Genomic DNA, 15,564 nt, shown 5'->3' on the forward strand with positions numbered 1-15,564 from the left:
CTGTAAAACTTTCAAACGTGTAGAATAAAAGATGGATTTAAAAAAAAATAGTGTGCATTTCTTTTGGAGTGACCCTCATAATTCTATTCTTATGGAACCTATGGGCGATACGATATAATTTCAATTTTGGCAACCTCAAGTTTGAGCAAAAGTGAAGGGGAAAGTTATATATTCAGAAAATCTGTGGCATTATTAAGATGGGGAAGGCAGTCACTACTGATAAAATCCAGTGAGAGTTTAAGTAAGCAGATAATAATTAAGACTGTAAATGAGCTTTACATCATTCTTGAAAAAAATCTTAATATTGAAAAGAATCAGGGAGACTTTTACTATGTAGTATGATATTAATGGAAATTGTTGGAAGATGAAGTAAACTCATTACAAAAGGAATAAGTTTTGAGAAAGCTTTTTGTTGTTCTCAAACTCAAATATGGCAGAGTCGATGAGGTGGAATATGAGTTACCTTTTCTGTGAATGTTGAACACAAAAATGGAATTTATTATGAATTGTTGGTTGGTCAAAGAGAGGTGAAAGATTTCTTGGAGGATTGCATAAAGGCAAGAAAGTGAATGAGAAAATGACGGACAAATTATAAGAAGCGAAAGAAAGACTGAAAGGGTAAAGGTAACTATGATACATCATACAGTTGAAGCACTGAGTGGTACCAGGCACACAAACAAGACTCAACTCCTAATTAAACTTTCACACAAAGTCCTTTATTTGTCTGAATACTTAGCTAAGCCTTTTCAGTAGTTGCAGGGGCAACAGTCTGGATGATTGACTGATCTGGCCTTGTAACATTAACCAAAACGGCCTTGCTGTGCTGGTACTGTGAACGGCTGAAAGCAAGGGGAAACTACAGCCGTAATTTTTCCCGAGGGCATGCAGCTTTACTGTATGGTTAATTGATGATGGCGTCCTCTTGGGTAAAATATTCCGGAGATAAAATAGTCCCCCATTCGGATCTCCGGGCGGCGACTACTCAAGAGGTCGTCGTTATCAGGAGAAAGAAAACTGGCATTCTACGGATCACAGCGTGGAATGTCAGATCCCTTAATCGGGCAGTAGGTTAGAAAATTTAAAAAGGGAAATGGATAGGTTAAAGTTAGATATAATGGGAATTAGCGAAGTTCGGTGGCAGGAGGAACAGGACTTCTGATCAGGTGAACACAAGGTTATAAATACAAAATCAAATAGGGATAATACAGGAGTAGGTTTAATAATGAATAAAAAAATAGGAGTGCGGGTAAGCTACTACAAACAGCACAGTGAACTCATTATTGTGGCCAGGACAGACATGAAGCCCACGCCTACTACAGTAGTACAAGTTTATATGCCTACTAGCTCTGCAGATGACGAAGAAATTGAAGAAATGTACGAGATAAAAGAAATTATTCAGATAGTGACGGGAGACGAAAATTTAATAGTCATCGGTGACTGGAATTCGATAGGAAAAGGAAGAGAAGGAAACGTAGTAGGTGAATATGGATTGGGGGAAAGAAATGAAAGAGGAAGCCGCCTGGTAGAATTTTGCACAGAGCATAACTTAATCATAGCTAACACTTGGTTCAAGAATCACAAAAGAAGATTGTATACATGGAAGAAGCCTGGAGATACTGACAGGTTTCGGATAGATTATATAATGGTAAGACAGAGATTTAGGAACCAGGTTTTAAATTGTAAGACATTTCCAGGGGCAGATGTGGACTCTGACCACAATCTATTGGTTATGAACTGCAGATTAAAACTGAAGAAACTGCAAAAAGGTGGGAATTTAAGGAGATGGGACTTGGATAAACTGAAAGAACCAGAGGTTGTACAGTTTCAGGGAGAGCATAAGGGAAAAATTGACAGGAATGGGGGGAAAGAAATTCAGTGGAAGAAGAATGGGTAGCTCTGAGGGGTGAGGAAGTAGTGAAGGCAGCAGATGATCAAGTAGGTAAAAAGACGAGGGCTGGTAGAAATCCTTGGGTAACAGAAGAAACATTGAATTTAATTGATGGAAGAAGAAAATATAAAAATGCAGTAAATGAAGCAGGCAAAACGGAATACAAACATCTCAAAAATGAGATCGACAGGAAGTGCAAAATGGCTAAGCACGCATGGCTAGAGGACAAATGTAAGGATGTAGAGGCTTATCTCACTAGGGGTACGATAGATACTGCCTACTGGAAAATTAAAGAGACCTTTGGAGAAAAGAGAACCACTTGTATGAATATCAAGAGCTCAGATGGAAACCCAGTTCTAAGCAAAGAAGGGAAAGCGGAAAGGTGGAAGGAGTATATAGAGTGTCTATACAAGGGCGATGTACTTCAGGGCAATATTATGGAAATGGAAGAGGATGTAGATGAAGATGAAATGGGAGATATGATACTGCGTGAAGAGTTTGACAGAGCACTGAAAGACCTAAGTCGTAACAAGGCCCCGGGAGCAGACAACATTCCATTAGTACTACTGACTGCCTTGGGAGAGCCAATCCTGACAATACTCTACCATCTGGTGAGCAAAATGTATGAGACAGGCGAAATACCCTCAGACTTCAGGAAGAATATAATAATTCCAATCCCAAAGAAAGCAGGTGTTGACAGATGTGAAAATTACCGAACTATCAGTTTAACAAGTCACTGCTGCAAAATACTAACACAAAATCTTTACAGACGAATGGAAAAACTGGTATAAGCCGACCTCGGGGAAGATCAGTTTGGATTCTGTAGAAATACTGGAACACGTGAGGCAATACTGACCTTACGACGTATCTTAGAAGCTAGATTAAGAAAAGGCAAACCTATGTTTACAGCATTTGGAGACTTAGAGAAAGATTTTGACAATGCTGACTGGAAAACTCTCTTTCAAATTCTGAAGGTGGCAGGGGTAAAATACAGGGAGTGAAAGGCTGTTTACAATTTGTACAGAAACCAGATGGCAGTTATAAGAGTCGAGGGACATGAAAGGGAAGCAGTGGTTGGGAAGGAAGTGAGACAGGGTTGTAGCCTCTCCCCGATGCTATTCAATCTGTATATTGAGCCAGCAGTAAAGGAAACAAAAGAAAAATTCAGAGTAGGTATTAAAATCTATGGAGAAGAAATAAAAACTTTGAGGTTCGCCGATGACATTGTAATTCTGTCAGAGACAGCAAAGGACTTGGAAGAGCAGTTGAACGGAATGGATAGTGTCTTGAAAGGAGGATATAAGATGAACATCAACAAAAGCAAAACGAGGATAATGGAATGTAGTCGAATTAAGTCGGGTGATGCTGAGGGAATTAGATTAGGAAATGAGACACTTAAAGTAATAAAGGAATTTTGCTATTTGGGGAGCAAAATGATGATGGTCGAAGTAGAGAGGATATAAAATGTAGACTGGCAATGGCAAGGAAAGCATTTCTGAAGAAGAGAAATTTGTTAAGATTCAAGGGTCAGGAAGTCGTTTCTGAAAGTATTTGTATGGAGTGTAGCCATGTATGGAAGTGAAACATGGACAATAAATAGTTTGGACAAGAAGAGAATAGAAGCTTCCAAAATGTGGTGCTACAGAAGAATGCTGAAGATTAGATGGGTAGATCATGTAACTAATGAGGAGGTATTGAATAGAATTGGGGAGGAGTTTGTGGTACAACTTGACTAGAAGAAGGAATCGGTTGGTAGGACATGTTCTGAGGCATCAAGAGATCACCAATTTAGTATTGGAGGACAGCATGGAGGGTAAAAATCATAGAGGGAGACCTAGAGATGAATACACTAAGCAGATTCAGAAGGATGTAGGCTGTAGTACGTACTGGGAGATGAAGCAGCTTACACAGGATAGAGTAGCATGGAGAGCTGCATCAAACCAGTCTCAGGACTGAAGACCACCACCACAACAACAACAACAACACCATATTCTTAGCAACAGCCTCTGCCTTAACTATACAAAGCTTACCTACATTTTGCTCTTCCTTTGTATACCCTTGTCAGTCTCAGATTTCAGAATTCATTTACCCACCCAGTTATAGGAGGGGTCCTACGGTTTAGAGTGGTCTCCAAACCATGTTTCCTATTTAGAATTTTGCATGTTAAAAAATTATTGCTGTAGATAAAAAAAATCAGTAAGTGACAGAAAAAATCCTAGGACCAACAGATGCTGAATCGTGGACAACTGGTTTTGCAGCCTGACACTTACTAACCAACCCAATTAATTATCATTATTTTGCACTGCTATGTACGATTCACCAATTAATTTACAGGAGCATGGCAAGTTAAGTAAATGTTATTACCAGCTATTTCATTCCATCTAGAAATTCTTGCCTGGTCTTTTTATCTGACTTTTCATCAGTAGCTTTTATAGGTTCCCTTTTTTACTGCTTGAATTTGTTGCTTCTCTCTTCCCTTCTTCAACTCTCTTTTCCTAGCCTCCCTCTCATTTCTGTACTCTTTATATGGATATCTTTTCCCCATTGTGTTCTCCCACCATGCAGAATACATGTGTAGATGGTAATTGTAATCCTTTGTCCAACATAGTCACCCTGTTGGTACAGAGTAGTATGGAAGCACATTCTGTCAATCATTATCTACGCTTCTGAGAAATAATACATTCATTTTAAGGCAAAAGTATTTTGTTCTATTCATGCACATCATTTAACCCTGAAAATATCAGTTTTAAAGTAAGTGATAGTCTTGCATCACACACCTAAATAACTGCTGACTTAAAAAATGTGGTTCTCCATGAAAATGGTAGAGTGAAATTTATGCTCTTCTAATATCATAAATTATAAAGAAAATAGTTCCATTAATTATTTTGAATTCCATTTCATGTAATGGAAAAATGTGTGTTTTTTCTTGCCCTTATCTGTGACAACCCCCCAGGTTCTGGTGGTAGTGACGGATATGGTGGTGGCAGTTTCAGAAAATCAGTTCCATCTGCTGGCATTCCAAGTTGCTGGGATCGTCTACGCAAACCTTCCAGCATTTCACGAAGGCTTTTACTCACAAATGCAGCTGGCTCTCCATCTGTTGCCATGACATCTACCTAAAAATCAGACATCAATATAAATGACTGCCTCAACTCAGAATTGCATTACATGAAAAATGTAAAGTATATCTCAGTAATCACAAAGGATAAGCAGAGTGGCTACCCATTTCCAGTTCCAAACAAATTTATACTATAGTGACCATCATGAAAATAGGTAGTTCAATGTCATACCCACTGTGTGCCATCTTCAGATGCGAATCTTTGTGATCTGTCCATTTCACAGCTTTGTTGCCACATACACACTGTAGCAATGAAGGTTAGCACTAACTTACGTTCAGCATTCCCACACGATATTGTGGTTTCAAGTGCGGTTTCTGTTTTCCAAGGAAACATGCACTGACTCGTGTTTTGTAGTGAGCATAAACAAGAGCAAAAGTCTGTTTGTATTGCTATACCAATCAGCTTGCATAAACAGTGACAAAGACATTTGAAAACAAACTCAAACTATAGTATCAAATGTACTGAAGTTTTTACACTGATCTGGCCAATGGTGTAAAAGCCAGGAGTAATACAAATCTTATGGTATTTCCAAATTGGCTGTATGTCATATTAACACTGCAGTAACATCAGCAGAAACTCCCGATATGAGGAAGTGTTTTCATTCTTTGAGAAAAGGTTACAAATGAGAACAGAAATCTATGGACATTGACAATTTTAACAAAAATTTGGTGCCTAAAATTGTGCTTGGTTGTGACGACACTGGAGGGTATCCAATGATTAGAAGAATACAGGGTAAAATTAATTATTCTGGCTAAGAGACACCTGTCTGTCATCTTTTCACTCATATGTTGTTGGTTCAGAAAGTTTAATGAGGGACAAGAATTTTTAATGGCATTCTGAGACACTGCATCAGCAAGATCTAAGTTTTTGTGAACAATGCAATTGTTGCATGCTAAGGACAATAGTCTTGTAGTATACTTAGGTAAAATTTAGGTTACACAAAACCATATGAATAAATATGTCTTGTTCGGGTTTAACAGAAGTAATGGCCTGAAAGTTCTGCAGTTGCTTTTGTATTGTGTGTATTGGTGTTTCGGGTGATGGTGCAGAGATGAACAGCAGTAAATAAAATTTTTATGGGGAGACATTGCATTCATTGGTGATAACACAATAATGATGTCTCAAATGTTACTAAAATTAATGTTACAGTCCTCTACACAACTTTCTCACTGGATGTTTCTATAAGGTTCAACACAATGCAAATTCACCAGTGATGACTGTTTCGTTATACAAAAAAACAGTTTCACAGCTCTTATGGTATTTTATTTTTCATGTCAGAATACTTTTATGTTTTCAAGACAAAGTAAGTATCACATGCATCTATAAACTTTGAGATTGTTCATATACTTTTTCCTAGAGGTTGAAGTAAAAATAAAATTTCTTGTAATGTTAGCTTTTATTTTATTTTTTTTTTTTGTCATGGCGTGCAAGAATTTTCTTTTGTCAAGTACTCTATCACATTCTAGACTAAAAACAGAAACATTTAGTGTTATTTTGTAATTTTTACTAACATTTGAAATTATCTTTAACTGGCAATTCTGTAAGATGGTGAGATGACCTCACGATTACGATGTCATGTGACTAGGGCCTCCCGTCGGGTAGACCGTTTGCTGGGTGCAAGTCTTTCAATTTGATGACACTTCAGCGACTTGCGCGATGATGGGGATGAAAGCATGATGATTAGGACAACACAACACCCAATTCCAGAGCGGAGAAAATCTCTGACCCAGCTGTGAATCAAACCCAGGCCCATAGGATTGACATTCTGTCACACTGCCCACTCAGTTACCGGGGGCGGACAGATGACCTTTATCTGCCTATTTTCATGATGGTCACTATAGTGGATAGTAATTTATTTTCTCTACAAACTCTGGTCTCAAACACTTAAATTTGAACACTTAATTTGTTTCATTAATTCTGTGCTGTGCCAGCATTAAACCTTGTGACAGTTTCAGCAACTACGTGTCACAAAGCTCAACTTACTAACCTGGGGTTTAAAAATTTCAAGTGGATACATTAACAGTTAAAATTAAATGTTTCCAATTTCTTCCCACCGTGAATCTTTTTGGGTCTTTTAGAGTGATTCAGTTTTACAAAAGTAGCTTCAGTCCTGATTCAGGGTGCAGTTCAACTATATGACATTTCTCACTGTGTAAGTATTCAAATTGATCTTCATCACGAATTTGTTAGTCTAAGCATCTCAAGAGTAATTAATACATCTGTGTTTTTATTTATCAATGAAAATAATCAATTTTTGAAAACATAATGTAATTGAAAGGTAAAAAATCTACTCACCAAGTGGTGGCAGGACAATAGAAATCTAAAATTATTTAAATATGCAAGCTTTCGGAACCAGTGGCTCCTTCTTCTGATAGTGTTTTCATTTGATTTTCCTCCATATTTACTGCTGATGTATTACTGGCTTTTGATAAACTGACCATTGATGAACAGTCTCACACATATTATTTAGTGCCAGGAACACTTTTTTTTCATAGTAATTCCTAAGTAATACTGCGAAGAGAACAAAGCCTTGCTCATTTCTACTTATTTATTCCTAAATTTTTCCATTCCTCCCTCCACCATGTGAAGCTCCTATATAATTTATAAAATTATTAAAATGACCTCAAGGTACGTTTCCCAATAATGCGAAAACTGATATGTTCTGGAACTTGGTGCTCACAGATTTGGTGGAAAGTGCATTACCCAGAACCAGGAAGATTCATAACAACTCTTGCTAGCTGTTAAATTTAACATAAAGTTAAATTGCGCACAGATAGTCACGTGTACTGTTGCACCCAAAGGAACATCAACATACATGCACTTGTGACCAAGAACAAGTGTGCAACAGTGGCAATTATTGTTTGTGACTTTCCTCGGTGCGGTATCACGTAACAGTTACAGTTGACGAATGGCTCCACATTAATAAGATGTTGAAAGGAGGTTCACTGTTAGACTGTACAGAGACTGAAAGGAGTTACATTACTAGATTGTGTAAGGGTGACCAAGTTATGAAAGGGGTCACTCTGCAACAATGGACTGGAAGTTCTGGTTTTGTTAGAACATTTTTAAGTTTATCTGTGTAGATGCTTTGTATTTATCAGCTTAAACCTGCATTTGCTGTGGTTTATGGCTTACAGGGGGAGGAGGCTGCAGCACACACAACAAATAGTTACTGCAAGTACATAATCGCATAGAGCATCCAGTGGCCATGTGCATTAGCTATTTTAGTATGGCTTGAACAGCATATTTTCTAGTAGCGTAGAACACAATCATACACAATAAGTGTGTCACAGTAATGCCTTTACACCACAGCTACTTTTCTGTTGTCCACTAGATAGGTTAAATTATGACGTATACAGCTTGCTGTATTAGGCAATGCAGTCCCTGTGGCTGACTTATGAAAATTAAGTTTTAATAATGTCAATACCAGTCACAAAGCAAGAACCACTTTACGCTATGCATTACAAGCCTTAGCTCCTAGCCTGATGACCATTCATAACACATATTACATTATAATACTTAGCTAAACTTAAATTATGTAACATCAGGAAATATGACATTCTGCACTTTGTTGCTGATGTATTGGTTCTGGTATTTACCAATGGTATGTTGTTTAATGAACAAAAGTGTAAAAATAACTGTCTATTGGAAACTTCATAAAATTTTACGAGGGTGGGTTGAAAAATTCTTGGAAACTTTTCTATTTTTCAATGTAGTCTCTTTGTAGATTAATCCACTTGATCCAACGATGTTCCAGTGCCTTGATTCCTCTCGAAAATGTGTTTCCTCCAGGCCTGCGAAATAGTTGTCAACTCCGGCTATCAATTCTTTGTTTGAAGTGAATCTTCGTCCGCCAAGAAAAATTTTCAGTTTTGGCAAGAGATAGCAGCCCGATGGAGTCATATCAAGTGAATAAGGTGGGTGTGGCAATAACTCATACCTTAGTTCATGTAATTGTGCCATGGTGACGGCACATGTGTTCGGGTGCGCATTGTCTTGATAGAAGATGACTTTCTACCTTTCTAACCTTGGCCTTTTTTCGCGTATCTTTTGTTGCAATTTGTCCAGGAGGTTAGCATAGTATTCTCCAGTAATTGTTTGCCCAGTGGGGAAATAAGCTACAAACAGAATTCCCTTTGCATCCCAGAACACTGATGCCATGACCTTTCTCGCTGAAGGAATTGTCTTTGCTTTCTTCGGTGGCAGAGAATCAGCATGCTTCCACTGCTTTGACTGTTGTTTTGTCTCTGGGGTATAGTAGTGCACCCAAGTTTCATCTGTGATCACAAACCAGTGCAAAAAATCTTGTTCGTTTCTCCTAAAATGGGCCAAACATTTTTCTGATATGTACATCCTCACATGTTTTTGATCCAGCGTCAAGAGTCACGGCACCCATTTTGCATACAATTTTTTCATTTCTACTTCTCCAGTTAAAATGTGATATACCCTTTCAGATGACATCTGGCAAGCATGAGCAATTTCGTGCACTTTCAATCGGCGATCCTCCATGACCATTTTGTACACTTTTGCAATGATTTCTGGAATAGTGACACGTATTGGCCGACCACTGCGTGGATCATCATCTAAGCTCTCCCGACCAAACTTAAATTCATTTGTCCACTTGGCAACAGTTGAATATGAAGGAGCAAAGTCCCCCAGTGTTTTCTGGAAATTGGCATTGATGTCCTTTGCTTTCATACCTTTCTTTACAAAGTACTTAATCATTGCTCAAATCTCGATTTTTTCCATCTTCACAAATCACTATGTGGGAACAACAACAGTCATGTCACTGCCACAGCTCTCTTCTTCCAAGAGCACTGATGTGACACATGTTTACAGGCAACAGGCCAATGAATATCACGTGAACAACTCTTTGCGCTAGAGCTGACCTCTCTTGGTGATTCCGAGAACTTTTCAAACCACCCTTGTATTTGGTTGCTATTATTTTTGTATTGTGCTTTTCATTTCCCACTTTTGATGTGGCTTACTGGTGTTTAAAGTCCTTGAGTTCTCAACAGAGTGGTACATTTTAAAACAGATGCTTTAATATTGTAAGTTTGGTGACAACACTTCACATTTTTGTTTGATGGTATGATTCATTACAATAACCAGTCTAACAACAACAAATACAGCACACTATGGGTTCGGACAATGGGAACAATTCCCTGTCACTCTGAGGCATTTACATTAATCACTGGAAATTTTCTGTAATTGTTAAAGACATATTTAAAATGGGGAAATAATAAAAGATGAAAGCTGTATTACAATGACATTGTTTGGCTATGTGCTGGAATTATAAGCTTATAGATAAAGGAATTATTAATAAAATTAAATAAGAATGAAAATTAGTGAAGCAGAAACATCATGAAACTGGAAATCAATTCTATACTACTTCATAACTACAGTAGCATACTAGCAAGCCAAATTAATGTGGAGAATCTTTGACAACTCTATGCAACTACAAGATTTTTAGTTGTTCTGTGGTTTATTATGCACAATTCATTTTTCTAATTAGTATAATAATGTCTGCTTGTGTTTTAAATTAAAATTTCAGAGTTCGATATATAGTAATAGTAAAATACATGAATCTGAGTAATTTAGTACTTGAACTAAATGAAAGTGACTAGAAAAGTAAAAATTATCTAAAAATAAAATTCATTGCTTTACTCTGAATTAAAAGAAATTACCTTATTCTACCAAGTATCGTGTTTCATCATACTAGTCATCTGCTGTCACATGTAATGAATTGAAAAGATAACAAAATCATCATTTTGGCTACTGTTACACAACACAGTTCTGGCTCTAGGATGTGAAATAATCAGATAATCAGAAGCAGATCACAAAAAAATGCTACCACATGCAAGAGTACAATTATCTTCTGGTAAGTTGTCTTCTTGCATACACATACCACAATATAGCTCTCACACAATCTCTCAGTTCATGGTGTTATTGTCTCTCCTGAGTTTCCTTCTTTAACATTGGCTCCCTTCTTGAAACTCCAAATAATTCTAAACAGATCAAAATCCATAAAACTTCAATAATAGATAGACTTTACATATCTCATTTCCTGTACTATTTCTTCTCTCTCTCTCACACACCACACACACACACACACACACACACACACACACAAATACTTTTATCATTTTGTTACTGTTACAGTATTTATTCTTCAAGGAAAATCCATTAATATACTGAATGAATGACGTATTTGTGCTCTTTCTACATGAAGAATGATGAACAACTGTTTTTAGATGGTGCCATGAAATTTTTGGCAAACTGCCTGACGTCAATAATTTGCAGCCATGATATTTTGGGACCGACTGGCGAAAGTACAAAGAGCTCTCCTGTTTAAAACCACATCTGTGCATGCATAGTGATATCAGATCAATCATCTTCACATGGTAAAATTGCAGAATGATGCTGGTACTGCAAAAGCACTGTGTTTTCCATATTAGGATTTGATGCATTATCTAACCGGAAACCAACTCTGAAATTTTAAGTATGGCAAAAATGTTTGTCTCTAGGTGTTTGGGATAAAATAACATTGTTGTTATTTTTTCCAAAAGTATAATAATATAAAAGCAATTTGAATCAACAAAATTCTGAGATTGGGTCATCAGAACAAGTGCAGCTTCCAGAACAGTTCTCTCTCTCTCTCTCTCTCTCTCTCTCTCTCACACACACACACACACACACACACACACACACACACACACACATACACAGAGAAACAAATGTCAAATATTTAACAAAAATTAGAAAAGCTGTTAATTTGAAAGAATTCAAATGTAAGCAGTATACTGGAGAAACCAGGAACTGGATAGAATAAAATTTTTACTCTACAGCAGACTGTGCACTGATATGGAAGGTAGGAGACGAGGTACTGGCGGAATTAAAGCTATGAGGACGGGGCGTGAGATGTGCTTGGGTAGCTTAGTTGGTAGAGCACTTGCCCGCGAAAGGCAAAGGTCCCGAGTTCGAGTCTCAGTCCGGCACACAGTTTTAATCTGCCAGGAACTCTCAGGAACTGGATGTTAAACCCCTAGGGCAATTACGTAAGAATTGTTCATAATCTAAAGTGCATCTGTCTAAACTTGCAACGACTGTTAGAAATTAATGTATATATAAACTGCCAAAGCTTGTGTATAATTTGCTTTGTTGGTAGTTTTACTCTACAAGTGAGAGTGTCTTCAGATTTTTATTACCTTGGCCATATGGTGAAAGTTCCGACCTATGCTCAGTGTCATTGTCAAACACAGAGTCTAAAACATTCTGCGGGAATTCATCTGACACTGTCTGTTTTTAAGAACGAGCAGAAGCATTTTTCACAATAATTTGAACACTATGTCCAATTTTTTGACACAATTTGAATTAGCCACAATTGTGAAACTGACATGCAGTAATATATCAAACAAGGCAGAACAGGTTAAAGATGAAATTATGAGTATTATGTTGCAGCCCAAAGTACTGTACACTTCTGTGAATCTGTTGAGTTCGCTTGACACTCATGGACATGTGATAGCTTCTCTATCTTTCAAGTGAACATGACAAGTTAGCTTCTCTAACTTGTCATATTCACTTGAAGATTGGAAATAGCATTGGCCAGAACATACATTGAACAATAATTAATAATATTGACAGGATGGCAGATGAAAATCTTTTGTCCATTGTATTCAGACAGAGTCCCGTTACTATGTGACTGTAAAGAGACCAGTAAGTGAACAATTTTTGGTTTGGTTAAGTCTTATTTAAACAAGGCAAAATTCAGATATCTGAAATATCTAGTCAACCAAAATTTGAAACTTCTAAGTATTATATAACTATAGTTTTACAAACACACACACACACACACACACACACACACACACACACACACACACACACACACACACACACACAAATATGTCTAAACTGTTCATAAAACCCAACAGGAGAATAAGACAAAGCTCTCTTCAATATGAAGGCTGGTTTGAACCCGGCAGTGTTATAATAAGCATGATACTGGTGGAGATAGTATTCCTGAAATGACAACCAGCCAGTTATAGGAGTATCTATAGTTTAACATGGGCTTTGAACCACAGCACAACTTGTCATTTTTTACATAAGCAAATCAGTGCCAAAACTGGAACAAGTGATAAGTGAAAAATCCTCAGACTGATTGAGGATTGAACCTTGGACCTCTGGACTTGTAGTCTGACACTTACCAACTAAGACACAGAACCACACATTGGCAAGTTAAGTTAACCAAATCCACCTGACTTTCTTCAAACCACAAAGCAATTATGTTCTCATTATCTGTATACTTTAGATAATGCAGTTCATATTGCAGAACAATTTTATTTTGTATTACAGCTATCAGTATCATTATCTTAAATATTCAAGCCAGCACTGTTATGATGACAATGCTGATGATTTTGTGTGCATGTTGTTGTGTTGTTGTTGTTGTTGTTGTTGTGGTCTTCAGTCCTGAGACTGGTTTGATGCAGCTCTCCATTCTACTCTATCCTGTGCAAGCTTCTTCAACACCCAGTACCTACTGCAACCTACATCTTTCTGAATCTGTTGAGTGTATTCATCTCTTGGTCTCCCTCTACAATTTTTACCCTCCACGCTGCCCTCCAATACTAAATTGGTGATCCCTTGATGCCTCAGAACATGTACTACCAAGTGCTATGAATTATGAATTTATGATTTACATCACTGCTAGTCTTAATGGAACATTGATTACTAAATGCATGCTTATCAGGTAAGTAGGGGAATGGACTTTATTCAACTTAATCAAGAACTATGTCACATTAATTTATATTGAGGCTCACTGAGAACTATTACTGTTTGGTTTATCGACGAATAGGCAATTTTTATTTATTGTTACAGAAGTTAACTGTATTCTGTAAACATTGTTGATCCTAAGTGACAATTATAACATTGGCAATGAAATGGTCACAGTTTTGGGTCACCAAACGCTACTAAGGATGTCCGATTTCTCGATCTTTGGCAGAAATATGTAAACTATCATCACAACTTGATCAAGTACCTAACTAGTTCACCTCTGCAACAGTCACAGCCACTGCCAGCCAGTCCAGTATTTCAGCCATTTAATGAGGCTTAAGAAGAATGGGAAGTTTATCAAAAACACTTTGCACTGCATTTTCAGGCATGTGAGATTAAACCTCCCGATCACCAACAGTCCTTTTTGGTCTCTAAGAGTCCTCAGTTATATTACTTGGTTCAGAATTTAGCCCCTTGTCTAATCTGTAGGTGTTACAGTTGTCTGATGTATTATCTTTATTATCTTTATTATCTGCAGATTTTTCCAACAAAATACATGTAGTATTGGAAAGGCTACAATTCTTACAACATCGCAAATCACTTTCTGTAAGTTATGCATCTTAGATTGTGGATTTACATGTGAGGGTGGTAAATCACATGTGGATGTAGTAGTGATTTGCTTACCCACTAAATAAGAATATTAAGGATATCCACACACAGGCTTTATGACAGGCTAACTCCTTCCTGGTTGATTTGCACGTGTATTTGAAATTTTGGATGTAGCACAAGAAACTTTTTCCAGTGGACTTCCACATTCCACATCTGGCACAAAGTCATAACAACACAGTGCATTGGGTTTCCATAAACAGGAATGCTCGAACGGTCCTTACTATGAGAAACTATGATCTCAACCGCAAGTGGAAGCAAAAGTGGCCAAAGACATTGCTAGCTAGGGCATAAACATCTATGGCAAGCTAAGACAGACTCACAAGCAACAACATCGGCAAGCCCCTGCACATAAGCCATACTGACTGGATATGCCAACTGCTATCACAGCTGACCAACAGGCTACCCCATGGAAGCTGAAAGCTCACACACTAACACACAAACAAACCGCCAATGCTACCCTACACTAATAATCCAATATATGACCTACTGGACACTAACAGATGATGAACCCAACTGTTAAAGGTATGCTGATGCTGACTGAGAAGCCAACACCTGCATCCAACTGCAGATGCCGAGTAACACTGCTTCACAATAGCAAAGGTATCTGCCTGCGTGTTACCCACTACTAACAAAATCTACCTTTGCATGACCTGTCTAAGGCAGTAAGAAAACGGCTACTGCTCTTACAATGTGACCCAACTATTGCAGAGGTTTTTTTCCCCAGGCCCTTGCCTTGGCACTTTTTTTTTTTCCTGTGCCCTTCAAACTGATACTCTTTGTTCAACTTCTGACCCAATCTATCTTCAGATGAGTGCGTATTAATGATTAATCATAAGCAGACTTACGTAAACATCGCATTACCCATATCCTGTGAGACCTCACTTAGTGAAAACTAACCAATATGCAGAGATGGCAGTAGACCTTTTGTATTGCCTTTTGTATTGGCCATCATGCTGATGTGGGCGTGGAGGAACTCCACCCTGTTTGGGTTTCCGTAACAGGCTCTAAAGTGGTAAACAAGTTCAGCGATGACCACTTAGCAGTGTTCTCGTCAATCTTGCGCTTGTACCTAGTGCCATTTGCAGTGCTACATTTTTGCTTCTCAGTTGATCAGAC

The 15,564-nt window shown here is 37.7% G+C and overlaps 1 protein-coding gene across 4 annotated transcripts in view; it reads right to left on the bottom strand.

The window, feature by feature from the left end:
* The window catches only part of LOC126198967 (uncharacterized), a 157,706-nt gene that overhangs the window by 17,821 nt on the left and 124,321 nt on the right, over nucleotides 1-15,564 (bottom strand). For 2 of the 4 annotated variants that reach the window (XM_049935620.1, XM_049935624.1), the window contains one exon: nucleotides 4,819-5,004. The exons of 1 other annotated variant lie outside the window; for it this stretch is intronic. In XM_049935620.1, coding sequence (XP_049791577.1) covers nucleotides 4,819-5,004 — 186 coding nt within the window. The remainder of the gene's footprint in view (nucleotides 1-4,818; nucleotides 5,005-15,564) is intronic. One more of the 4 variants, XM_049935621.1, reaches the window with a different exon arrangement.

The sequence above is a fragment of the Schistocerca nitens genome, chromosome 8 (assembly GCF_023898315.1).
Source record: "Schistocerca nitens isolate TAMUIC-IGC-003100 chromosome 8, iqSchNite1.1, whole genome shotgun sequence".
NCBI classification, from domain to species: Eukaryota; Metazoa; Arthropoda; class Insecta; order Orthoptera; family Acrididae; genus Schistocerca; species Schistocerca nitens.